This window comes from Oncorhynchus tshawytscha, linkage group LG26, assembly GCF_018296145.1.
Source record: "Oncorhynchus tshawytscha isolate Ot180627B linkage group LG26, Otsh_v2.0, whole genome shotgun sequence".
Lineage (NCBI taxonomy): Eukaryota > Metazoa > Chordata > Actinopteri > Salmoniformes > Salmonidae > Oncorhynchus > Oncorhynchus tshawytscha.
In genome coordinates, this window is record NC_056454.1 from 35,646,778 (window position 1) to 35,673,688 (window position 26,911).

Here is a 26,911-nt window from a genome sequence, read left to right on the forward strand (position 1 = left end):
ACTGGTAGTACCGGTAAAATGTAAGTTATTAATCAACATACAGCTGACCCACTTCGATTTCATCAATAACATGTCACTTCAATTTGGTTGTCCAAAATACTATCAGCTTGCACTGCGTCTTTGCTGATGAATGCCCTGATCTCTGGCCAGTCAATTGGTTAAATTACATTGTTTTGGTATATTAATTGCATCTAATAGAGCTGAAAATTATGCAATAACCATGAATTTAGCTGACTGATTGTTTATAATGGGGGGGTGGAGGAAGGTGAGTCGGGGTATCCGATAAACAGAAATTCAATTTTGTCCGGACTTAATGATCAACTTGTTTTCTCATGGCTCTCTTTTCCCTCTGTTGCAGACATAAAGTGAGCAATACGTTCGGAACATCGAATCACCCAAAAAAATATCTGTATCGAATCGCAATACATATCAAATTGTGAGAATCGCAATACATATCGTATTGGCACCTAACTATCGTGACAATATCGTATTGTGAGGTCCCTGGCAATTCCCAGCCCTACCTGTGTTGTAATGATTTTACATTCAATATGCCGTACTATACTTCCAGTGGCAAGGATTTGCTGAAGGTCACAGCCTGGAGCAGATGGTGTGTCCTGGCATTGCCATGTTCTGGGAACACGACAAGTCATGTTCAGGCACAAAAAAAACAATCTGAAAACTGCATGCTGCATGCTGTCACTGCATGCTGCTTCAGCTCATAATATTATTGCAGCCCGCTGTGCCAGTATGACTAAATACAGATGGTGGAATAACATTAAACTAGCTGAGCCTCGCATGTTTCAAGAGGAAAAAGTGTCTTACTGCAACTCTAACATTTGCCTATCCCTAGAAGAGGACTTGCATACAGAATGGCTTCAACCACATCCAAATAGCAACTGTTGCTAGTGACTGTAGCTATTGAAAGGAAGCTTGTGAAATGCTTGCTTACGAGCCCTTATCAATGCAGAGAGAAAAAAAGACGATAGGAAAATAATAGGTAATAAATACACTATCTGAGTAATGATGATATCATGGATAAATACGTGGGAAGAGTACATTTGCAGGGGTACGAGGTCGTTTCGGGAAGTATTCAGACCCCTTTTTCTACATTTTGTTACGTTAGTCTTATTCTAAAATGGATTCAATGTTTTTCCTCATCAATCTACACGCACTACTCCATAATGACAGATTTTTTTTTGTGTGTGTGTGTGTGTGTGTGTGTGTGTGTGTGTGTGTGTGTGTGTGTGTGTAAATGTATTAAAAATAAAATGACCTTTATGTAAATAAGTATTCAGACCCTTTGCTGTGAGACTTGAAATTGAGCTTAGGTGCATCCTGTTTCCATTGATCATCCTTGATTTTTCTACAACTTCATTAGAGTCCACCTGGGGTGAATTCAACTGATTGGACATGATTTGGAAAGGCACACACCTGTCTATATAAGGTCCCACAGTTGACAGTGCATGTCAGAGCAAAAGCCATGCCATGAGGTCGAAGGAATTGTCCGTAGAGCTCTGAGACAGGATTGTATCGAGGCACAGATCGGGGGAAGGGTACCAACAAATGTCTGCAGTATTGAAGGTCCCAAAGAACACAGTGGTCTCCATAATTCTTAAATGGAAGAAGTTTGGAACCATCAAGACTCTTCCTAGAGCTGGCCGCCAAGCCAAACTGCGCAATCGGGGTGAAGGGCCTTGGTCCGGGAGGTGAACCCGACGGTCTCGCTGACAGAGCTCCGGAGTTCACAGCAAAGGCTCCGGAGTTCCTCTGAATGTCATTCCAATTAATATTATAATCTCAGAATGTATATAACTTTGTTTTCATCTGTCATGGTCAATACTGTCAGATATATCATCCAAGTAAGATACATTTGAACATGGTGGCCTGTACACACATCCCACCAATATTTGTGGTCGAAATGGTAAATTAATCTATAACCATAGTATTTCAATTAAATTTTTGCCCAAGTCATTCCTCAGTTTAAAGTGTGTGTGTGTGTGTGCTTGACACCACCTCATCTGTTCCTGTCCTTTCTAATAATAGTATATATAACCACTGATGCTGACCTGTCCATCAGTAATAGAATGTTCCAGGGTTTTTGTTATTGCTATACCATGCACATTATTTGTATGCACAAAGACCTAGACATTTAATTCATGGATCTTAATTAGGGAGGCTACACACATTTTATATGGGTGGTATGCAGTCCTTCCAACTTCAAATCAACAGAATGATAAATTATTGAGGAGGTAGTCATTGCTTTTTTAGCATAACACTGGCTTCAGGAGTCATGGTAAACCGGGAATTAACTAAGAGACCGGGGTTTGATGTGAGCCACGACCAGCCTTCAAAGCATTTCATGACTACAGATGTGATTGCTACAGGGTCACCAGTCATTTAGACAGGTTACTTTGGGTTTCTCTTTGTAATCCATGATAGTTTCCCATCCCTGCCACATCCAACGCACGTCAGAGCTGGTGTAGTAGTTAGTGTCTTAGAACCACTAAGGACCCCAAAGTCCAGCTTAAATTAATTTGTTTATTCATGCCAGTGGAGAAATTACAGACACAGTTAGTCAGTATAAAAATGCTGAGGTGGAAATACCTCCTCAGAGCTTCTATCACTACGGGTTACACAAAGATGGCCAAGTGCACCCTTTCTCAGCAAAGCGTTTGCTCCCAGAGACCGGCTGGGCATTCAGCCAATATTCCGCTCCAACTGAGCAGACCCTGTGAGAGCAAACCTCCGGCACCCGGTCTGCCTATAGCAGGCACATTTCTAAGTATGCAACAGGTCAAATGTGTATGATAAGCGTGAGACACTGTAAGCAGAATATGAGACAGTAAGATTCCATTACAGTAGGGTTCAATCGTGGTCCCATATTGACGTTTTGCCGGTTTGATGGTTCGTCGGAGGGCGTAGTGGGATTTCACAGAAGCGTTTTTTTTTATCATAAGAGTATTTTTCCTCTAGTTGCACTTGTGACATGCTGGTAGAAATTGGGTAAAACACATTTTAATTTTCCTGCATTAAAGTCACCGGCCACTAGCAGTGGGTGAGCATTTTCTTGTTTGCTTATGGCCCGGCACAGCTCGTTGAGTCCGGTATTAGTGCCAGCATCGGTTTGTGGTGGTAAATGGACAACTATGAAAAATATAGGTAAGCTGTAGACCACACTATCTAACAAAAGTTAACATGAGGTATTCTAACACAGGCGAGCAGAACATTGAGACTTCCTTAATATTGGAGATCATGCACCAGCTGTTAACGAAGAGACACACACCCCCTCTGAGTTTCCCTAGCTTAGCTGCTCTGTCCTGCAATGTACAGAAAAAAAGCTAGATTTATGTTTACCATGTCCTTTTTCAGCCACAAAACAGGATATTACAGTTCTTCAAATCACATTGATAGCGCGGTCTCAAACGGAGCTCACACTCCAGCGTAGTCTCTTCAGGTATCCCAAACGCCAGCCTCAACTGATGTATAAATTTGCAAAAATGTCTAAACCTGTTCGCTTTGTCATTATGGCAGTATTTTGTGTAGACTGAGGATTTTTTTAAATTAAAAATAAATACTAAATTATTTAATCCATTTTAGAATAGGGCTGTAAAGTTGCGAAGTGTGGGGAAAAAGTCAAGGGATCTGAATACTTTCCGAAGGCACTGTATCACTTCTAAACTGCCAAAAAAACATAAAATAAACATTTTTACTAGTACCTTAGCACATTTAATATAGTTGTTTCAAGCAGTAGAGCATGTACTTTGAATACTGGATCTGTAGGGAACATCTGCAGTTTTTTTTGCAAATTATCATTTCACTTTTCTCTATTTGTCACATACTAGGCTTTTGTATGGCTGTTGAAATGTGCAGAACATTTCTTGACTGTGTCATGGGATCTGCTCCTATACTTGGCATACTCCATTGAAGCAGCATCAGCTCTCACAACTCACCTCGCATTCTCCTCTGATTGCTTCCAGTGTCACCAAAGTGCTGTCAAGCCACTGTCCATCACTTTTGATATAGCAGTGGCTCCCTCATTGAAAGTGCCTACTGTGTCAATGCAGCTTTTACCCACAAAGAGTTTTGGGGCATTGTCACCACAATAGAGTTTAGACATTAATTTGCAGTCTGGGGCGGCAGGTAGCCTGGTGGTTAGAGCGTTGGGCAAGTAACCGAAAGGTTGTTAGATCGAATCTCAGAGCTGACATGGTAAAAATATGTCGTTCTGCCCCTGAACAAGGCTGTTAACCCACTGTTCCTAGGCAGTCATTGCAAATAAGAATTTGTTCTGAACTGACTTGCTTAGTTAAATAAAAATAAATAAATAAATACAGTTGGAAGTCTGAAGTTTACATACACCTTCGCCAAATACATTTAAACTCCGTTTTTCACAATTCCTGACGTTTAATCATAGTAAAATTCCCTGTCTTAGGTCAGTTAGGATCACCACTTTATTTTAAAGTGTTGCGAGGCACGATGCATTTTAACCAATCAGGTTGCCAGAAAGGGCCTTTTTAATGCCAGTAACCAATCGCATAAAAAAAGCTATTGAATGATATGATTCAACATGGAGAGTTTAAAAAATAGTGGTTGAAGTTCTACATGTAACATACAAACTAAATTTATGCTAGGTGTAGTTGACGGAGTTGGGATAACATTTTACAAATCAAGTATTAATATATATTATTTGTACATTTTATGAAAGTTATAGATGCAAAATATCCCAGAATCTGAAAATTGACAGATGGAACCAAAATTGAAAATTTTGCTGCTGCGTCTCCTCGCATGGCTGTGAGATCTGGCACTGAGAGACCAGGTCCATCACACAGACCCTAGCAGAGACACACACGAGAAACACATTACTGGACATGATTGATCTAACCTTGGCTCTAAACATTCTCCTGCGAATGTTGAAATTATCCACCCATATCCAGTGCGTCATTTCCCTAGAAAGTTTGAGTAATGGTGTTGTGCCCTGGGCAACCATTGTACTCCACACCCTTAGCTTTGTTTGCTTGATCACCGCTTCAGGTAAGAGAGTGCAGTGTTGAATAGCCAATGAGGAAAAAATACACTTTCATCTATTCACTATGGGTACATAGCCATTACAGCGAAAGCACTCAAAAATATCATGGTGATGTCATGGTTTCATCTTGTCCATTCAGCAATAAGAACTGTCAGATGAGTGTTCCGTAGGGTGACGAGTTTTCCTGTGTAAGTCTGCTATGGAGATGTCACAGGTGTGACCATAAAGATACAGCCGTCTATGACACTTTTGTCTTTGTTTACGGTACAGGCTACAGTACATTTGTTTGATTTTCCTGACCCTTTAGTCAGTAGAATTTTGCAAGGTGCTATCCCTGTGGTGTGGAGCAGGTTTCTCTTGGAATGTAGCTTACACATGTTTCTTAATAAGTATCTGTCTACTAAAGACATGAGGTGTTTATGGTTATGTTAACACAGCATGTAATGTTATGGTGAATTTGCAGTTGTTCATTACATGCTATCCATCACACCTGGTTGTATTCCTTTAACACAACTTTTCTTTGTTTTTAGATTTCACAAACCTCAACAAACTGCTTTGAATCAATACATTTTTACAGAACACCTGACCAGAAAGTTCACGTGCAACATGTACGTAGGTTGTTGTTAGAGGGCTACTGAAAATGGCATGTTGGAAAGAAAGTCTACATGCAACATGCATGTAATTGCTAGTGGGCACTCGAAATACACCCTGTTGACTGAGGTGGGTAGAGTGCTCCACTCTGTAGCTCGTGATGTGTCGGCGTAATGTAGACTAGGTGACAGCAGCAGCATTTATTGGCGTAAGGTGAAGGTAGAGTGGGATGAGGGGGCAGTAGTGCTCTCGCTGAGTGTGCCTGCCTCCAGCCTCCGTTCTCCTCCCACACTCGCACCATACCGTGCCCAGCCCAGGGACTATAAAATGCAAATTCGGTACCTCTGTAACTTTGCTAACGGCTTTACAATCAACAGCTATATTTGTGGATAACGACAAGGCCTAGGCCACAGACACTTAAAAGGAACAGCCCTAGTCTCTCTTCTCTAGCTTATGGATCCCGAGAGAAATACGAGGATAGGAAAGAAACTCACATACTCACTGAAATTATTTCAGGCTAAACTATTACATGGTTTATTGTACTTTTGCCACATAGTACTTAAGAAGGGATTGATTCTGCCTCTGACTGTTTGCATTGGCATAGTGTGCATTGCAAATCTTCTGACGAAGCTGAAGCAATGTGCTAGACGTCCTTCTCAAAGTGTTTATAATTATGGTGGTTTAGAAGCAGAAATATTATCATGGTGAAAAATTGAAAATACCCTATTCCAGTGAAAGAGTGACCCAAAACCATCTCTGTGGCCGTCCGAGATTTGACTTTAGCTTTGAGTAGGAATAGATACTCATTTACAGGTTTATATACTGAACAAAAATATAAATGCAACACGTGAAGTGTTGGTCTCATGTTTCATGAGCTGAAATAAAAGATCCCAGAAATTGTACATATTAACAAAAAGCTTATTTCTTTCAAATGTTGTGCACAAATGTGTCCCTGTTAGTGAGCATTTCTCCTTTGCCAAGATATGCCATACCTGTCAAGTGGATGGATTATCAAGAAGTTGATTTAAACGGCATGATCATGACACAGGTGCACCTTGTGCTGGGGACAATACAATGTGCAATTTTGTCACACAACACAATGCCACAGATGTTTTGAGGGAGCGTGCAATTGGCATGCTGACTGCAGGAATGTCCACCAGAGCCATTGCCCGCTAATTGAATGTTGATTTCTCTACAATAAGCCGCCACCAATGTCATTTTAGGTTTTATGATTCAAGCCCCTACCTTAATAAGGTATCTGTGACCAACGGATGCATAGCTGTATTCCCAGTCATGTGAAATCCATAGATTAGGGCCGAATGAATTAATTTCAATTGATTTGAGTTGCAACTCAGTAAAATCTTTGAAATTGTTGCGTTTTATATTTTGTTCAGTGTAGATTTCTGTTGATCATTGATTGATTGATTTAACCAGTGTCTTTGTGAAACCTCCCTATTCATTATCAGAACAATGTCCATCTTTATCTGCTTGTACATACAGTTTACATAACCACCAAAACTAAGCACACCAGATTAAAGACAAATGGACAAGATTGATTTCAATTTTGACAATCTTGTTCCTTCCCTGTCAACTTTTGACCTTTGACAAACCATGAAGACTATGATTCATTATACTCCTGGGTAAAGTATTTTTCGGGCAATATTGGTAGAAATGTTACAAATGGGGAGGTTCAGGATCATCTTAAGAGGGTCAAATGGAGGGTTGTATTGCGAAAGGAAAGATGGGTTAATCTGTGAAGATCAGAATGAATGGTGGATTGGCCACTGTGGGTGAAAATCCAGCGCTTAAAGTGGAAATTAGAAATCCATGTATAATTATTTAACTACAGCTACTGTAGATGTGAGTGACATGGCTGTAAGTAGAAGTCATTTTGTTGGTTTAGTTTACTCCAAATAGGGTAAGGTAAAATGAAAAAAATACTGCTTCAATTGCAGTACCGTATCAACATCCATGTTCATGTTAATGAGCATGTCATTCCATTTCAAAGAGCTACTCCGTTTACTTTGAACTCTGACATGTGTTACTATGTGGAGGCTATGTAATCTTGGGTTGTCTCATTTGCTTACATTCCAAAGAATTGACGTGTTTCTCAAACTTTCTAAGTTAATCATGTGGGCTTGGAATTGATATGGCTCGAGCAATGTATATTTTTGGATAAGGCCTGTTTAAACCAACAAACTTAGTTTTTGGCTTGTGGCTGGTACATTGGCAAATGCTACTCATATTCAATAATCGATGTGCATCTTACACCCGCATGGTGCCGACTACCGAGGCAATTCCACAGCTCGCAAGTTCGTCATCTTTTCCAAGCACCAGTCCTATTTTTCACGAGCAGCTTTACTTCACATTTCAGCTTTAAATATTTTACTGTGCAGTCTCAATATTTGTTTTGGCACTTGATATTTTGAAAAAGTCCCCAATCCTTCTACTTCCCAATGATGTTCCTCTCAAGCCACCGTACCCCTCCTCGTTTCCTGGCTTGGGGATAAGTAAACAGTCATTCCCTCCTCAGTATGGTGTATTGGTGAGGAAGAGACTTTCAGTCAGAGCCACAATGGCAGTGTCTGTAGTGTGATTTGAGCCATGATGAAGCTCAGTGGCTGGCCCTCAGTAGGTATCTAGGCTCATGCCCAGGCCACTGCTTCCTCTGAGACATGTAAGTTGATAGTTGTGTGATTTTCTACAGAGTATTATGCTGTACTATGCCCTCTTTGTCCTCTAAAGAGTGACTGTTAATGTATGCGTTTAGACCACAGTGAATGGTGTCTTGGACTGTGCCCTTATTATTTACTAGCCTAATGTTTAAAGCGTATTTGAGCATATGCCAGATGAACCCAGTACAGTGTATTATCAAATCATAATTGGATTTTAAAGAGCACAACAGTTGTCTATTCAGGAGGAATGCTGAATGAGTGAATGACAGAGGCTTTTAATGTGCTTGGCTCTTGACTTTGCCGAATGCCCACCTAGTCTCTTCCGCTCTCCCTGCTTCCTTTAAAGTTGTCTTCATGGTAGAGGGATAGATCCAGATTGTCTGACGTTCATCTCATTGAACCGGCCGCAGTGTTGCTTTGCTTAATTGCAAGTTGTTAGGATGGACTGGACAGAGGTAATGCTGAGTCACCATGCAGGGCCAGAAGAGACATGAAAGCACCGTCAGAGATAAAATAGTCTTGACTTCTCCCTCTTACCAACATCATGTCGAGAGGAGAGAGTGTGTGTGTGTGTGTTTCTGTCCAAAGGAGATTTGGGGGGGGTGGGGGGGGTTCCCCTCAGAAGACAAGCCAATAACGTACACATGCTACCCCAAAGTCTCACTCCCAATTTGTCTGTAGGTTGAGGCTGTTAACTAATACCCCAGGGGATCGACCGTCAACTCTTTGCATCGTCTACTAAGGAAATATATTCTATCCCATTGGGGGTCTTATCTGGTTTGTTCTATGACCAAATGTAACAAACTCATCAATGTAGATGCTATCTCTCACAAGTTGATCTGAAGGTTGCTCAAATAGCCTAGTACTTTGATTCCTCTTGTTTTGATCTAGTATGGGGGGAAACAGTTTCAGAAGTTGTTTCACTGCCCTTAGTCAACATGGTAGTTTGATTGTTCTGTACTTTCTCAAGGATCAAACCAACAGCTTTATATGTGAATTGTTCTCACTAAATTGCAGTGCAGTTAATAAAATCAAAGCCAGGACCCCCTGAAAGTCTGAGGAGAAAAACACATGATACAAGTAGACAGTCTCCTTTGAGGATACTCCAAAAGACAAAGTGCCCTGCGGCAGACTTAACATTGTGTTACTTTCTACTGTTCAAGTTTAATACTACAGAAAGTTACCCTCGTAAATGTCCTATGTGAATTAGGGCTGTTAGCGACCAAAAAAAGTTTTAGTCGACAGAAAGTCATCAGTTATTTAATTTCAAAATGTATTTTTTTTGTATATAGACGCCCTATGTGTTTTAATAAAATCAACTATATGCTTGTCTGAGGCTGTTTGATGACAAATGACTCAAAGGGGTACCAGAGATTTAAGATGACGAGACAAACCGTAACCTGGCCCAACCAGCCTCATCCCACACCTGCTGGCTTTCGCAGATTCTGCCATTACTCTCCCGAAGTTGCTGGTAATTGGCTACACAAAAGGAGTCGGCAACCTTTTGTCATCTGGAATGCTAATTTATCTCACAATATCTACTGATCTGCATGCCAGTTATGGTTTTCATATGCACATTTTCATGTAACTGTTTCATTTAATATATAATAACATCTTTGTAACTCAATCCTTGGCATGTGGTTAAATGAATGATACAAACCTGAAAGTTATGTCTATTGCCAACTATATAAAAATAGCCTAAATAAAGCAAAGGAATAAAAACATTGCAGCCTGCAAGTAGAAAATATATAAATCTGGATATCCGATAAATCACATTGGCTGTGCATGGCCTGTCTACAACAAACTTGAAACATTGTATTAACTTGGGTTCAGCTCAACTGCTTGCACTTGCAACATTGTATAAAATATTCTAGGCCCTCAGTTTCCTGCAGCAGTTAAGCTCGGGACAGACACAGCTGTAGACTAATAAGAGCTCATCAGGTAGACTTGTTTTATGACGTTTCCACAGGATCAGGGAATTATATTTTTCCCTTTCACGCTGTGCTGGTTATCGTAAGGGAGAGAGCTGGAAAGAGTTTTCTAATACATTGAGGAACTACTATTACTTTCAATGAATGTTAAAACTGACTTCGCTTTCTTGCTGTTTGAGGTGAAGCAAACATTCCTTTGAGAAGCTCCACAGCTCATTAGTGGTGGTGCATTAATCCAATTAGAAATGCTATCAGATCCCCAAATGGGCACATTTTATAATGCTACCTTTGCTCGCAAGCCAGATAGCCAATAGGCCTACTTCTATGCGTAATCAGGTGTGCATCCTTACTCAACATTGACAGTAGCGCTCCAAACTAAAGAGTGACTAAATTGTCAACTCGGAAATGGAATGAAATAAACCAACTTGTTTCTCACAAGTGTAGCATAGGTTGTGCGCTCTACAAACAACTTGTCCACTCTGACAATGAGAACGGTAAAAGACTGGAATAATAATTTACTGAACAAAAATATACTCAACATGCAACAATTTTACTGAGTTACAATTTGTAAGTAAATCAGTCAATTAAAATAAATTCATTAGGCCCTAATCTTTGAATTTCACATGACTGGGCAGGGCGCAGCCATGGTTGGGCCTGGGAGGGCATAGGCCCACCACTAGGGAGCGAGGCCCTGCCAATCAAAATAATCCCCCCCCCCACAAAAGCGCTTTATTAAAGACACAAATACTCATCAGTTTCATCAGCTGTCCGGGTGGCTGGTCTCAGATCTCGCAGGTGAAGTCAGATGTGGAAGTTCTGGGCTGGCGTGGTTACACGCTGTTGTGAGGCCGGTTGGACTTCTGCCTAATTCTCTAAAACAATGTTGGATGAGGCTTATGGTAGAGAAATTAAAATGTTAAATTATCTGGCAACAGCTCTGGTGGACATTCCTGAAATCAGCATGCCAATTGCAAATCAAAACTTGAGACATGGCATTGTGTTGTGACAAAATTGCATATTTTAGAGTGGCCTTTTTCCCCCAGCACAAGGTGCACCTGTGTAATTTTCATATTCTTGATATGCCACATCTGTCAGGTGGATGGATTGTCTTGGCAAAGGAGGATTTCTCACTAACTTGAGCGACTACCTTGATTCGGTCTTATGTTTGAAATCTTTTTTTTATTTTATTTTTTACATTGGGTCAAAGTAGAGAGACTGAGCTACACAATGGTATATCATACACTGCATTTGAGGAACCATGGAAAAGTAATTCTGCTTTGAAAGTTGATAAACTTGTAACCCCACTTTTTTAGAAAATAGCCCTTGAATGTTTTGGTACAACTATTGGAGTGCTCTTCGTCTACACCCATTCAGCATCGTTCACACCCTCTTAGCCCCACCCATCTCTTTAAGAAAAATTCCAGGTAAACAGTGTCCAGATAAAAAAGATTTTATAAATATTACATGACACTTAACCAGACAGACTTGTCTAAATTTGATGGGTCATGTGAAAGAAATGCTATAACCCCCAGCCACATGTTGCTAAGTGCCTGGGTCTCTACATGAGGTGTAAACGGTACAGGGAAAATGGTTACTTCCATAGTAGAAATATTAAAAATAGGTAGTGATACGCCATCCCATCTGATTTACGCTTAGTGGGAATTATTTGTTTTTCAACAGGTCAATGACCCAAAACATACCTCTGAGCTGTGTAAGGGCTATTTGACCAAGAAGGAGAGTGAGGGAGTGCTGCATCAGATGATCTGGCCTCCACAATCACCCGACTTCAACCTAATTGCGATGGTTTGGGATGATTTGGACCGCAGAGTGAAGGAAAACTAGCCAACAATTGCTCAGCATATATAGGAACTCCTTCAAGACTGTTGGAAAAGCATTCTTCATGAAGCTGGTTGAGAGAATGCCAAGAGTGCAAAGCTGTCATCAAGGCAAAGGGTGGCAAATATATGTTGATTTGTTTGACACATTTTTTGGTTACTACATGATTCTGTGTTATTTCATAGTTTTGATGTCTTTGCTATTATTCTAAAATAGTCCAAATAAAGAATCCTTTGAATGAGTAGGTGTGTCCAAACCTTTGACTGGTACTATATATATCCTTAATCAGTGTAAAGGAGGAAATGTTGCTGACTTGTTGAGCAAAATCAAAGCTGTAATGCATCCTGATGTCTTTGCCTGCTGGTTCAGTAGGACCCCCAGAGACAACTGGTTCAGTAGGGCCCCCAGAGACAACTGGTTCAGTAGGGCCCCCAGAGACAACTGGTTCAGTAGGGCCCCCAGAGACAACTGGTTCAGTAGGGCCCCCAGAGACAACTGGTTCAGTAGGGGCCCCAGAGACAACTGGTTCAGTAGGGCCCCCAGAGACACCTGGTTCAGTAGGGGCCCCCAGAGACAACTGGTTCAGTAGGGGCCCCCAGAGACAACTGGTTCAGTAGGACCCCCAGAGACAACTGGTTCAGTAGGGGCCCCCAGAGACAACTGGTTCAGTAGGACCCCCAGAGACAACTGGTTCAGTAGGGGCCCCCAGAGACAACTGGTTCAGTAGGGGCCCCCAGAGACAACTGGTTCAGTGGGGCCCCCAGAGACAACTGGTTCAGTAGGGCCCCCAGAGACAACTGGTTCAGTGGGGGCCCCAGAGACAACTGGTTCAGTAGGGCCCCCAGAGACAACTGGTTCAGTAGGGCCCCCAGAGACAACTGGTTCAGTAGGGCCCCCAGAGACAACTGGTTCAGTAGGGCCCCCAGAGACAACTGGTTCAGTAGGGCCCCCAGAGACAACTGGTTCAGTAGGGCCCCCAGAGACAACTGGTTCAGTAGGGCCCCCAGAGACAACTGGTTCAGTAGGACCCCCAGAGACAACTGGTTCAGTAGGACCCCAGAGACAACTGGTTCAGTAGGACCCCAGAGACAACTGGTTCAGTAGGACCCCAGAGACAACTGGTTCAGTAGGGGTCCTCAGAGACAACTGGTTCAGTAGGGCCCCCAGAGACAACTGGTTCAGTAGGGCCCCCAGAGACAACTGGTTCAGTAGGGCCCCCAGAGACAACTGGTTCAGTAGGGCCCCCAGAGACAACTGGTTCAGTAGGGGTCCTCAGAGACAACTGGTTCAGTAGGGCCCCCAGAGACAACTGGTTCAGTAGGACCCCCAGAGACAACTGGTTCAGTAGGGCCCCCAGAGACAACTGGTTCAGTAGGGCCCCCAGAGACAACTGGTTCAGTAGGGCCCCCAGAGACAACTGGTTCAGTAGGGCCCCCAGAGACAACTGGTTCAGTAGGACCCCCAGAGACAACTGGTTCAGTAGGACCCCCAGAGACAACTGGTTCAGTAGGACCCCCAGAGACAACTGGTTCAGTAGGACCCCCAGAGACAACTTCATGGCTTGACAGGTGGTCTTGCAGTCAGCAACCATCTTCTGTTAGACAGACCGCTCACTCTGAACAAGCAGGAGATGCTGTTCTTGCTTTTCAGCTTGGCTGATTCAACAGCTTCTGGCAGATTTGAAGACCTGATAATTGTTCCTCTGGCACTTCCAGCATGGGTCGTACCTGGGCTTAGTGCTTGAGATGTGTGCCAGCAATTTTCTCTGTAGATTCCTGTGGGAAGACAGCCAGACTACACATAACTCTGGAAAATGCAAAAATGATGTGAAATCAATAAACGTAGTGTCAATCATGTTTGAGGTATATTAAATAATCAAAATATGTTTATGCTTTACATACCAAGTGTTATCGATTCCTTGTGGAGATGCCACACCGCTGCTTTTGTCACATTGGTGGGCAGCAGTTTAACACCAAAGTGTTTGTGTCCTGGGTGGTGTCCTGGTAATAATATTGCATTATCTTCTGCGTAGTTGTTGAAGTTCACAACTCGCTGCAAGTCCTTATGCTTCAGGTGTAACCTGTGCTTGTTTTGGCCAGCTCTCTTTTTGATGGGAGGCATTAGACCATTATCCTTGTATGACTGGTTGAGTAGAGCCGGGCATGTAATACTGAGGCTGAAAGATATATTCCAGACACAAATATTTTTGCATTATTATACAATAATGGTCGTAATCACCGTAGGGGACCCCTGGCTAAATTGATGGGTCATCATCTGGCTAAGTGGAGTATTTTGTTTAGACATGATAGCTAAACAATTAACTATAATCCCAATCCATAGAGGACTAGAAATGAGGGTTGCACGTTTTGGAATATTCAGAGGTGGAAACTTTCCATCGGAATTAACGGGAATATATGGGAATTCATATCAAATCCAATTTGATTGGTCACATACACATGGTTAGCAGATGTTAATGTGAGTGTAGCGAAGTGCTTGTGCTTCTAGTTCTGACGATTCAGTAATATCTAACAAGTAACCTAACCATTTCACAACAACTACCTTACACTTGTGTGTATAAAGGAATGAATAAAAATATGTACATATAAATATATGGATAAGCGATGGCCGAACGGCATAGACAAGATGCAGTAGATGGTATAGAGTACAGTATATACATATGAGATGAGTAATGTAGGGTATGTAAACATTTATATAAAGTGGCATTGTTTAAAGTGAAATTTATTACATCCAATGTTTAATTATTAAAGTGTCTTACATTTGTGGGCAGAGCAGTTGCCGTACCAGCAGCCTTCATGGTCGCAGCACTGTCTGTCACCAGTGCAAATACCTTCTGTGGTCTAAGGTCATTTACTGCCTTCAGCTCATCTGCAATTTAGAGACCGGTGTGTCTGTTGTCCCTTGTGTCTGTGCTCTTGTAGAATGCTGGTTGAGGGGTGGAGATGATGTAGTTAATTATTCCTTGGCCACGAACATTCGACCACCCATCATTGATGCTTGCAATGGCCTGCTTTCTCTGATTTGCTTGACCCTCACTTGAACTCTGCATCCAGCAAATGAGTAGATAAAGCATGTCTGGAACATTCAGAAATATCTTCCAATACACATTGCCTGTGAGCATTAGAGGTGAACCAGTTGCATACAGAGCTCTGGGATTGATTTGCACTTTTCGCAACAAAGTACGTTCATCTCTAGGAGACAGAACGCGTCTCCTTCCTGAGCGGTATGACATCTGCGTGGCCCCATTGTGTTTGTACAGATGAACGTGGTACCTTCAGGCGTTTGGAAATTGCTCCCAAGGATGAACCAGACTTGTGGAGGTCTACACTTTTTTTTTTTCCTGAGGTCTTGGCTGATTTCTTTTGATTTTCTCATGATGTCACACAGAGGCACTGAGTTTGAAGGAAGGCCTTGAAATACATCCACAGGTACACCTCCAATTGACTCAAATTATGTCAATTAGCCTATCAGAAGCTTCTAAAGCCATGACATCATTTTCTGGAATTTTCCAAGCTGTTTAAAGGCACATTCAAGTATGGTAACTTCTGACCCACTGGAATTGTGATGCAGTGAATTATAAGTTAAATTATCTGTCTGACAATTGTTGGAAAAATGACTTATCATGCTTAAAGTAGATGTCCTATCCAACTTGCCAAAACTATAGTTTGTTAACAAGGAATTTGTGGAGTGGTTGAAAAACGACTTTTAATGACTCCAACCTAAGTGTATGTAAACTTCCGACATCAACTGTATGTAATGGGGAATTGATAAACACAAACAATCAAGGCAAAAAAATCACACAATTTACGTTGTGAAACAATGAATGTGCACAAATTGGCAGGAGAGAACACATTCTGGAGAGATGTGCATTTTATCCACACTCCTTCTTGGACTCTGTCATCTACCTGGCTTGCCCAATAGATTAGTTCACTGAGATGGGCTCAAATCAGACAGGTGTCTCTTGTGCCATTAAAAAATAAGATATATATATATATGTATTTGCTACTGCTCGACTAAATAATATTGGTTGACCAACAGCCTATCGACCAAACAATTAACCAGTCGACTATTTGCGGTCAGCCCTAATGTGAATACAGGCCTTCTATCCTGACTGTAGATGGATGAGATGGGTTCTAGTAATCCCACATAGCACTTGGTGAAAAGGGTTATATAAAAATACACTTGTGAATGAACTTTTTTTTTTTTTACACACAAGGACTCGGACACACACCCACCACACGCAAACGGTCCTGTGATGAAATCCTCCTGCTGCGTAAGTACAATTATTCTGCTGCTGCTCTGGATAGATGACTGTCAAATGTCTGTAGCAGCCACAGTGTCAGATACTCACATGGCCCAAGTGTCTAAACTGAACGAAGACCCTGGCCTTAGCTGGCTCACACCTCCTTCCTGGTAGTAGCCCTTGCTGACAGCACCTGCGTTTTGTTTTTGTTAGGCTATTCTGAATTTGAGTAGCCGGTTGTGACTCTGGCCCCATTGTTTGATTCATGTCTGAGGCTGCCACAGTGGTCACATTAATGACACTTAGACCTGTGACTACAGCCGGGAAGGTTAGCTTCCTCTGTGGCTCAATCAGTATAAGACACGGATATCCTGGAACCAGCAGCCTGCCTCTTACTGGAGTGCCACTTGCTGGGCTGGATGAGAGGCTATTGTATGACAGAACTTCCTTACAACCTTGGCTAGCTGTCATAAAGGAGCCATGGAAGTGTAGTTATTTTAATAACATCAGGCTGCTGGAAAACTTTACTTTAAGTACTTGAAATACTGTGTAATTACCCAGATATAAGAGCGCTTCCATTGTGAGTGGAACAGTGAACACTGCGCAAACAGCTATGTAGATATAGTCCGAAACAGTTTTTAGCATCTCAATATCAAAATTAAAATCTACAGTTGGTTGAGGGAAGATCTGTCATTCCTCATTTAGCTGGGTGGGCCATGGTTTCAGCACTGACTTTATGCCAACCAGGAATCATGTCTGCTGAAGAATTGGACTCTGCGTTGAGACAAATTACATCCATCCCTTTCGGATGCAGCAGGTTACAGATCGCAGATCCCTCCCCTCCCCTCCCTCGTCTCCCCTCCATTCCTCCCTCGTTCTCAGGGTTTGGAGTAGCAAGGTTGAATGGCTATTTTCTGCCGCTTGCCTCATGCCAGTTTGGCTTTGCATCCCACTGCTGCCACGAGGACACACAAATATACCTCTGTGGTCTTCTGCTGTGGATATGTGTGTGATCAGGGTGTGCCAGGCATCACTCCACCCTACTGCCCCACCTCTCTCTCCCTATCCTGCTCTCTGAGACCCCAGTCAGACCAGGGTGCATTAGGGCCTTTGGCTTACTGGATTTTGGTTCGCTGCTACACTTTCATGTGCATTGGGTGCTTTGTCATAATTTCTACACTGATATAAGAAGTCCTGGTCTGTAGCCTATAAATGGCAACTTCTATTTGGCATATGGTGGATCAATTTGGCGTTCTTTCTCTCTTTCATGGTTTTGGTGATTACACGATGCTGTGGCCAAGCAGATGGTCTGATTTAATTCCTTTTTTTGTTCTCCTTTTGTCTCTGGGTGTGGCCTGGACATTGCTGGGTGAGGATAGCCAGGACAGATTGAGTTTCCTTGTCTTGCCCTTTAAGCCTTGAGTGTTGAGATGCTTTGACTTTCGGGAGAGCAAGAGTAACAAACAAGTTGCAACCATGTCTTTGTGTTGCCCCATTCCTTACCTTGCCATACAGAAATAGAGATGCGAGTTTTACTGGCTTTCCTTTGTCTCTGTTGGGATCCTCCTAGTTCTCCATGCACCAGCTTGCAGGTCTATTCATATTGTGATTGGCCCTTTCAAATTCATTTGACCTGTTCAACTTCATAATGGAGGAATGCTCGTGGCCACGTTGTGTTTGTGTGTGACAGCTTATCATTTGGCACATTTCCTAGCAGGGGACCTCCCTCCCACCACCCCTGCTCCTCCCCTACTAGCCCTCCTCTACTAACCCCCAACCCCCTCTCAGGCTAGATTAGCCCCCCACCCCTAGCCCAACCCCTCTCAGGCCAGGGTAATTGTGTGATGCTTGTCTTTTGTCTGGCTCATGTTGAGCGGCCAGGCTGTTTTCACAAAGCGCAGACATCTGCTGTGGTCGTGGTGCCCTGCACATTTCAACAATGACATAATGTCCCATGTCCTAACTTCCCTCCCATGATTCCCGTAAGTGGCGTGAACCTAGTGGCTGGGTAGGGATGAATTTGGGCTAAACTGGGCTCAGGCTGGCTAGGTTAGTGCTTAGGCTGGCTGGGTTAGTGCTGGGTTGCGGCTGCCAGTCCTTGGACCGGGTCTTGGCCCAGAACACTGATGGTGTGGAACCCAGATCTCTATGAGCTAGCCTGGCAGGATGGAGCGTCAACTTTTTACTGTGGCCTGGCGTGCATTTATCTGTCTCTCCTTCTCACGGCAGTCTGCTAAGCTAGCAGTCAAGTCAATCAGTGCACAAAGCACATCAGCAGTGGTTCAGCCTTTTGTGATTATGCAAGTTATGTTGCTCTCCCTAAGGATCTCTGTTACATAGGGTATGTTATAAATCTGATCGTAAATACGATTTCATAGATTCTAGTTTTTCATAGATGTAATCTCCAAGGTCTAAATCATTTTAAGCCAACATAATGTGATAATGTACCTAATGTAAACCTATTGTCTGACTAAAATATGTTGAGCTGCTGTGGGTCTTGGGCTTTGATTGTGGTGTGTGAAAGATCTTAATGGTCATGTAATTGGTTGATAACATTTCTCACATCGTTGAGACTAGAGAATACCCACAATCCCCCTTGGGGGGGGGGGGGTGTGAGGTCAGGATGTGCTACTAAAATAAGACACTTGGGAGAAAGGCCATCTTGATGACTACATTCAAAATTACCTCTAGCACTAGCCTATATGTTTGGGTTCATATGGCTGTCAATGTAATCATTAGTGACTTTTCAAGGATATTGTAGACCATAAATATAATTATAAATTCTATGTAGTTGACAGCCTGTGTTTTTGTTACTGTCAACCATTGGGACCAGGGATGGATGCGGAGTATAACACATTTGACAATAACCATATGAATTTAGAGTTTGGACCTGGAGTCTCCTCTGGTTTAGTCCATTGCCATAGTGGAGAGGAGACATGTCAGAGCTACCTTGCCTTTTAACAAGAAACCATTGCAATATTTTCTTGATATATGAAGGTGATGTGGGGGGCAGGCAAAAGGGAAACTACATGCAACAGTTCCTCCACAATCAGGGCTATTATTAGTGGTGGCTCTGGAAAATTCCTGAGTAATGTAGAAAAGTACAGACTGAGAGGAAAATGGGAGAGCTTGCAGGCTTGCCAGGCTAATTTGGAGTCTGGTGGGCTGGTTAGGGAGAGTTTGGAACACTGCTACTATAACACAACTGTAGAATAGATAACTGTTTAAATGACAAGTGTGATCCGTAAAGAACTATGGCCTCAACCAATAGGGAAGCTCCTACATTGGTCTCACCCAATAGGGTGGAGACAAACATGGCCTCACCAAATTCCAAGTATAGACCATCGTAACACCCAGTCAGCCGTCATCAAATCTGTGTAGTGTTGCTTGCTTGCCAGACTGTGCCACCCCTACGCACGCACGCACACACACGCACCCCACCACACACTCTTGATACTTCAGCATCAGAGCAGGACAATGACAATCACATCATTGTTAGGGGGAATCCAATGAGTATGCTATACTGTCCCACTTTACCATTGTGTCACTGTCCTGGTATGTATGTACAATGGCTGAGGTTCATTATACCCCATTCATTTAGACCAGCTTCCCCTTTATGATATTGAGGATAATACCATTTAGGCTTATGCAAAATGGATCATTCAAGTTTCATTGCCTCTCAATGGAAGCTTTGCTTGTGACTGATTTCCACTAAACTGTGTCTGCTTAATAGGATTTCTGTCATTAAGCAAAGATAATCAAAATGTCTTGCTTGGCTCCTTGTCAATTTTCCACACAAACCACTTACTGTGGCTGAAAGCATCCAGCATTTCACTCACAGAAGATCTTTGTTTTTTAATCCGAGTTTAGTTTGGGTGATCCTGCTGTAAATACATTAATCAATCGGACACTGCTAACTAAGCAGAGCAAAGTGACTAAATTCAACCTGGTCAATACAACAGTGCCAATACCATACATGTAGCGAAGTGAGCAAATGTATCCGCATGATGATGCTCCATGATATCCAAACATCAGATTTCTCCACAGATGCGATGCAACCTAGATTCAGACCTAGATCTGGGATGCAATGCGTCATTGATCAGTAAGCACGTGGCCGGGCCCACAGGTTGTCAGTCATCTATATATTCACTGTATGTTCACTACATGCCACAAAGTATGTGGACACCTGCTCGGCCATTGAAACCCGTTTCATGAAGCTCCCGATGAACAGTTCTTGTGCTGACGTTGCTTCCAGTGGTAGTTTGGGAATCGGTGGTGAGTGTTGCAACCGAGGACACTCGATTTTTACGTACTATGCACTTCAGCACTCGGCGGTCCCATTCTGTGCGCTTGTGTGGCCTACCACTCCGTGGCTGAGCCGTTGCTGCTCCTAGACGTTTCCACTTCACAATAACAGCACTTAGAGTTGATCAGGGCAGCTCTAGCAGGGCAGATGGATAATAATACAAAAAATACAGTACTGTTTTAGACAACTACTCATTAATTTTCTTAATTTAATATTTTCTACATTGTAGAATAGTACTGTATACATCAACTATGAAACAACACATATGGAATAATGTAGTAACCACAAAAGTGTTAAACAAATCCAAATCTATTTTAGATTCTTCAAAGTAGTCACCCTTTGCCTTGGTGACAGCTTTGCACACTCTTGGCATTCTCTCAACCAGCTTTATGGGGAATGCTTTTTCTTGAAGGAGTTCCCACATATGCTGAGCACCTGTTGGCTGCTTTCCTTCAATCTGCTGTCCAACTTATCCCAAACCATCTCAATTGGTTTGAGGTCGGGTGATTGTGGAGGCCAGGTCATCTGATGCAGCACTCTCTCACTCTCCTTCTTGGTGAAGTAGCCCTTACAAAGCCTGGAGGTGTGTGTTGGGTCATTATCAAAAGGACAATCAAATTATACTCCCACTGAGCGCAAACCAGATGGTATGGCGTATTGCTGCAGAATGCTGTGGTAGCCATGCTGGTTAAGTGTGCCTTGAATTCTAAATAAATCACTCCGTGTCACCAGCAAAGCACCTTCACACCTCCTCCATGCTTCACTGTGGGAACCACACATGCAGAGATTATCCATTCACATATTCTGCCTGTCACAAAGACACAGGGGTTGGAACCAAAAATCTAGTTTCTACTCATCAAACCAAAGGACAGATTTCCACTAGTCTAATGTCCATTGCTTGCGTTTTTTTGCCCAAGCAAGTCTCTTATTATTGGTGGCCTTGCAGCAATTTGACTATGTCATGTCTTTGGGATCATTAAAACTGAAGACTGTTAGTTTATCAAATCAATTCTCTGTAATTATTATTACGTGATTATTCATCATGTAAATGTCATTAACTAGGAAGACGGGGCACCAAGGAAAATATTCAGATTACAGAGTTATAATTCTCCTAATAACTTTCAGATATTTTAATATCTGATCAATTAGTGTTCTAATTAATGAATTATTCTTTACATCACGTTAGTCTCATTCCAAATGTCGTAAATTGTTGGTTATCAGCACGAACCCAGTCTTCACTAATCTATCCATACATCAATTGTCTCAATCATTTATTTATTAACCAACTAAATAATCACAGAAATGCACACACAAACAAACGAAGTAGATATGGTTACAAGGAAATGATAGGAGATGTGCCCTAGTGGGCTAAACTGGTATCACAGCTTGGTAGAGAAAGGGACTGACAAGGGTGTGAAAGATAAGACACTACAAAGTTGATAATTATAACCATTGAAATGCTAATCCTTGCACATGAACACTCACTCATTCGAGAATAATTGCAATCAATGTATATATATATATATACTCAGTGTGTCATCGTGATCTCTGTTGAAGTTCATCCGCCCCACTCTGCATCCCTGGAGCCTTTGGTAGAATGGCTACTTCATTCAGAAATGTTGTTATAGATAGATGTTTCGGCTGTTGTCGGCCTTCACATTCAATGGTATAGAATTCCTAGCTGCAGACTAGTAATTAGTATCAAAGATTTGCTCTTATTCTGTCTGATCGATAGTCTGAGTTTAACCACGTGGTATATTTAAAAGATTCAGCAATCTACTCAAACCTTAGCTCCCTCTGTGAGGAGGTACTGGGCTGGTCTCAAACCTTAGCCCTCTCATGATAAGCTGCTCTGAAAGGAAATCCTTCAGGTGGGGGTTACATTTGTAACAGTAGAAAGGGGCTGTCCCATGATGCCAGGTCAATGTCTGTGCTCATGGGGCGGGCCTATGTCCTAGTTAAACTCCAAAGGGAATTGGAGTTTCTTTCATTAAACAGTTTATAATCACATTACATAATTTACTCATTCATTTTATACAACAATTAGATGCAAGCCTCACAACCGAGACTCTTGTATAAACAGTGTTATGGTAATGTGGCTGTATTGGCTCATGAATTTCACAAACATTAAACGAAATGGACCGGTCGTAGCTGGATTCTTCGCCGACCGTGTACACACTCTCCAAAACATAGGCATTGTTCACTTCTCAAGTTCTGTGATGTGGAAGAGGTTCCTTTGTTCTCCTGTGAAACTCACTTTCTCTATACTGTCTGGCCATGAGGAGGGAAACTCCTCTAGGAATTTATGACCCGCCTAACAGATCCTGGGTGTAGGGAGAAGAGTGAGAGGTGGTGAGAGAGAGGGATGATGCAGAGAAAGGGGGATGGTGCTCGCTGTACCCAAAGAGGGCCACGTCATGACAACCATGAAGGCCTGCTTAACGCAGTTTCCTCTGAACAGTTGATGTTGAGTTGTCTGTTACTTGAACTCTAGCATTTATTTGGGCTGCACTCTGAGGCTGGTAACTCTGCTGCAGAGGTTAAGTTCCAGAGGTAACTCTGGGTCATCCTTTCTTGTGGCGGCCCTCATGAGAGCCAGTTTCCTCATAGTGCTTGATGGTTTTTGCGACTGCACTTGGAGAAACTTTCAACATTTTAGATTTCTTGGATTGACTGACCTTCATGTCTTAAAGTAATGATGGACTGTTGTTTCTCTTTGCTTATTTGAGCTGTTCTTGCAATAATATGGACTTTTTACCAAATAGGGCTTTCTTCTGTATACCACCCCTACCTTGTCACAACACAACTGATTGGCTCAAATGCATTAAGAAGGAAATTAATTCCACAAATGATCTTTTAACAAGCCACACCTGTTAATTGAAATGCATTCCAGTTGACTACCTTAACCTATTTGAGAGAATGCCAATAGTGTGCAAAGCTGTCATGTGTTTTTTCATAGTTTTGATGTCTTCACTATTATTCAACAGCGAAGAAAATAGTACAAATAAAGAAAAACACACGTGTGTGTGGTTGTGTGTGCTCACTGTCTGTGTAGCTATAGAGGGATAACAAGGCAATCTCGATTGTCTTGGGAACAAAAGTTGAATACATTGGATTCAACTATTAAACTTAACAAGCCTGTAATTAGTGGAATCGGTGTTGGTGTTTACAATAGAACAAGCTTGGATGAAAGAAAATATAGGAATGGACGTGTTGTTTAAGTTGCCTGGAGATGATGGACCTGTGATGCAATTGAATATCCAATGTGTTTGTGGACTATGAATTAATGTGAATGTGTATATCCTTGTTGTGTTGCAGCTATGCCCTGGCAGACGAGGCCTACCGTTCTCTGAGGGACCAGGATAAAGACCAATGTATCCTCATCACAGGAGAGAGTGGAGCTGGAAAGACCGGTGAGCCCAGTCCTGTATCAAACACGCTTTTATGGGCTAATTTTAAGAGGAATTAGTTCAAGTTAACTAACTGTATAAGTTACATTTTGTGGGCGGAGTCACAGAACCACTAAGCATGGTCAAGTGTTTGTTCTTCCGCCATTAATTGCAGTACATGAATGAATCAGTTGTATTGTAACACTTCTTTACAAAAAATAATACCAATACATCAACATTTACAGTGCCTTCAGGAAGTATTCACACCTTGACTTTTTTCTACATTTTTCTTGCGTTACAGCCTAAGTTGAAAAGGGATCACATTTTTTTTCTTGTCACTGGCCTACACACAATACCCCATAATGTCAGTGCAATTATGTTTTTCGAAATGTTTACAAATGAATTAGAAATGAAAAGCTGAAATGCCTTCAGTCAATAAGTATTCAATCCCTTTGTTAAGTCAAGCATAAATAAGTTCAGGAGTAAAACTGTGCATAAGTCAGATAATAAGTTGCAAAGACCAGGGAGGTTTTCAAATGCCTCACAAAGAAGGACACCAATTAGTAGATGGGTGAAAAAAATAAAAAGCCGACATTGAATATCCCTTCGAGCATGGTGAAGTTACTCATTACACTTTGGCTGTTGTATCAATACACCCAGTCACTACAAAGTTGCCGGACAGGATGGAAATCACTCAGGGATTTCACCATGAAGCCAATGTTGCCTTTAAAACAGTTAGAGTTTAATGCCTGTGATAGGAGAACTAAGGATGGATCAACAACATTGTATTTACTCCACATTACTAACCTAAATGACAGAGTGAAAAGGAAGCCTGTGCAGGATAAATATATTCCAAATCATGCATCCTGTTTGCAATGAGGCACTAAAGTAATACTGCAAAGAAGGTGGCAAAGCAAGTCACTTTTTGTCCTGAATACAGTGTTATGTTTGGGGCAAATCATATAAAACACATTACTGTGTACCACTCTCCATATTTTCAAACATGGTGTTGGCTGCATCATGTCATGAGTATGCTTGTAATTGTTAATGATTAAAAAACATGTATGGAATGGGGCTAAGCACAGGCAAAATCCTAGAGGAAAAACTGGTTTTGTCTGCTTTTCACCAGACTGGGAGATGAAATCCCCTTTCAGCAGGAAAAATAACACTCAAGGCCAAAATAACCTAATACTCGAGGCCAAACACTCGAGGCCAAAGTTGCTTACCAAGGTGACAGGGGCCTAATTACAGTGTTGACTTAAATCTGCTTGAAAATATATGGCTATACTTGTAAATGTTTGTCTAGCAATGATTAACAACCCATTTGACAGAGCTTGAATATAATATAGTGGTTTTCTTTTTTAAATGGTCAGTATTTGTATGACAATCAAGGTGTGTGAAGCTCTTAGAATCAGCTGTGATCTTTCTGGTTGAGTCTAAGATGTATTGACTCAGGGGTGTGAATACTTATGTACGTTAGATTTCTGTGTTTCTTTAAAAAAAACATGTTATCACTTTGTCATTATGGGATATTATTTAATCTATGTTGAATTGACTGTAACAGCAAAATGTGTCATACTTCAAGGGGTATGAATACTTTCTGAAGCCATTTGTACAACTGTTGTGGATTCTTTTGAATGTACCACACAAGGGTTTACTGATCTTGAGACTGCTAGCTTAACCTTGTAGGCCTGTGTTCTGTTTGCATTGTTCTAGTACATTCTGTTCTGTCTGTAGAACAAACTGAGACTTGTAGCTGAGGGCAAATGGATAATAGGGGCAGGCAGGCAGCAGTAACCACAACAACATGTTGGATTTAGATCAGAGTTAGATAAACCTACCTTCTGCCAGACCAGAGCTGGGGCAAGAGGTGTTATGGGAAAGCCAAAGTCATGTTTGTACCTGAAACAGTAGGTGTACATGCAGGCAAAGCAACTGAGTGTAAAGACTAAAGGGGCTGACTAATGGAAACAAACGTTGGCGATACAATTAAGGTCAGACGAAAAGCTAGGAACAAACCGTGACGGCTCTTGATTAGTATTTTAATTTTGTCATGGTGTGTGCTGTCAGTGTTTAATCTTGGAAAGTGTTCTATAGGGGAAGATTCGCTAAAAGAAATCACACATGGAATGGTATTTACTGTTCTAGTTGTTAAACACTACTTTGGCAGAGAATGTTTTTTCTCCAGGTGATGGCCATATTGAATTGATGGAAGCGTCCCCCTGCTCCCTATATGGGATGATATCACTATCACACTGTGTCCTTCTCCTGATATCAGTTAAAATTACATTCTCTTTTGTTGGTGGTTTTGTGTTACTCTTTTACCAAAACTATCTAAAGCCAATTGACATTTACATTTGAGTGATTTAGCAGACTCTCTTTTCCAGAGCGACTTACAGTAGTGAGTGCATACGTTTTCATACTTTTGTTCCATACCCGTCCCCCATATGAATCGAATCCACAACCCTGGCATTGCAAGCGCAATGCTCTTCCAACTGAGCCACATGGGATCACTTCACATAACATTCACTTCACGTACTGTAACCTCACAACATTTTGCCCTGCTGTTACTCTCGAGTTTCCTACTTTTCTGCCTCTGACCTAACGCTTTCTCATTTCCACTTTAATAACACAAGACTGTTGGAGGGACTTTCATTCAGAAGTACACTGGGTGGTGGCTTTGAAAATCTGCCGACACGATAAACCAGGACTTGGTATTTTAAAAGTTGCATACCCATTATCTTTTTGATGTTAGAAGACCCTTTGTGGTATCGGTTTGTGGTAGAATTAATAGATTTCTCAGAGGTACTAACCATTCTATTATTAGAATTCTGGCTTTCCTTCTGCTTGCCTGGCACCACTCAGCTGGAGTCAAACTACAGTACACTTCCCTGCC

At 41.9% G+C, this 26,911-nt stretch overlaps 1 protein-coding gene across 5 annotated transcripts in view; it reads left to right on the forward strand.

Annotated features, from left to right (window-relative positions):
• The window catches only part of LOC112225574 (unconventional myosin-Ib), a 177,317-nt gene that overhangs the window by 89,677 nt on the left and 60,729 nt on the right, over positions 1–26,911 (forward strand). For all 5 annotated transcript variants that reach the window (XM_042306525.1, XM_042306527.1, XM_042306526.1 and 2 more), the window contains one exon: positions 23,945–24,039. In XM_042306525.1, coding sequence (XP_042162459.1) covers positions 23,945–24,039 — 95 coding nt within the window. The remainder of the gene's footprint in view (positions 1–23,944; positions 24,040–26,911) is intronic.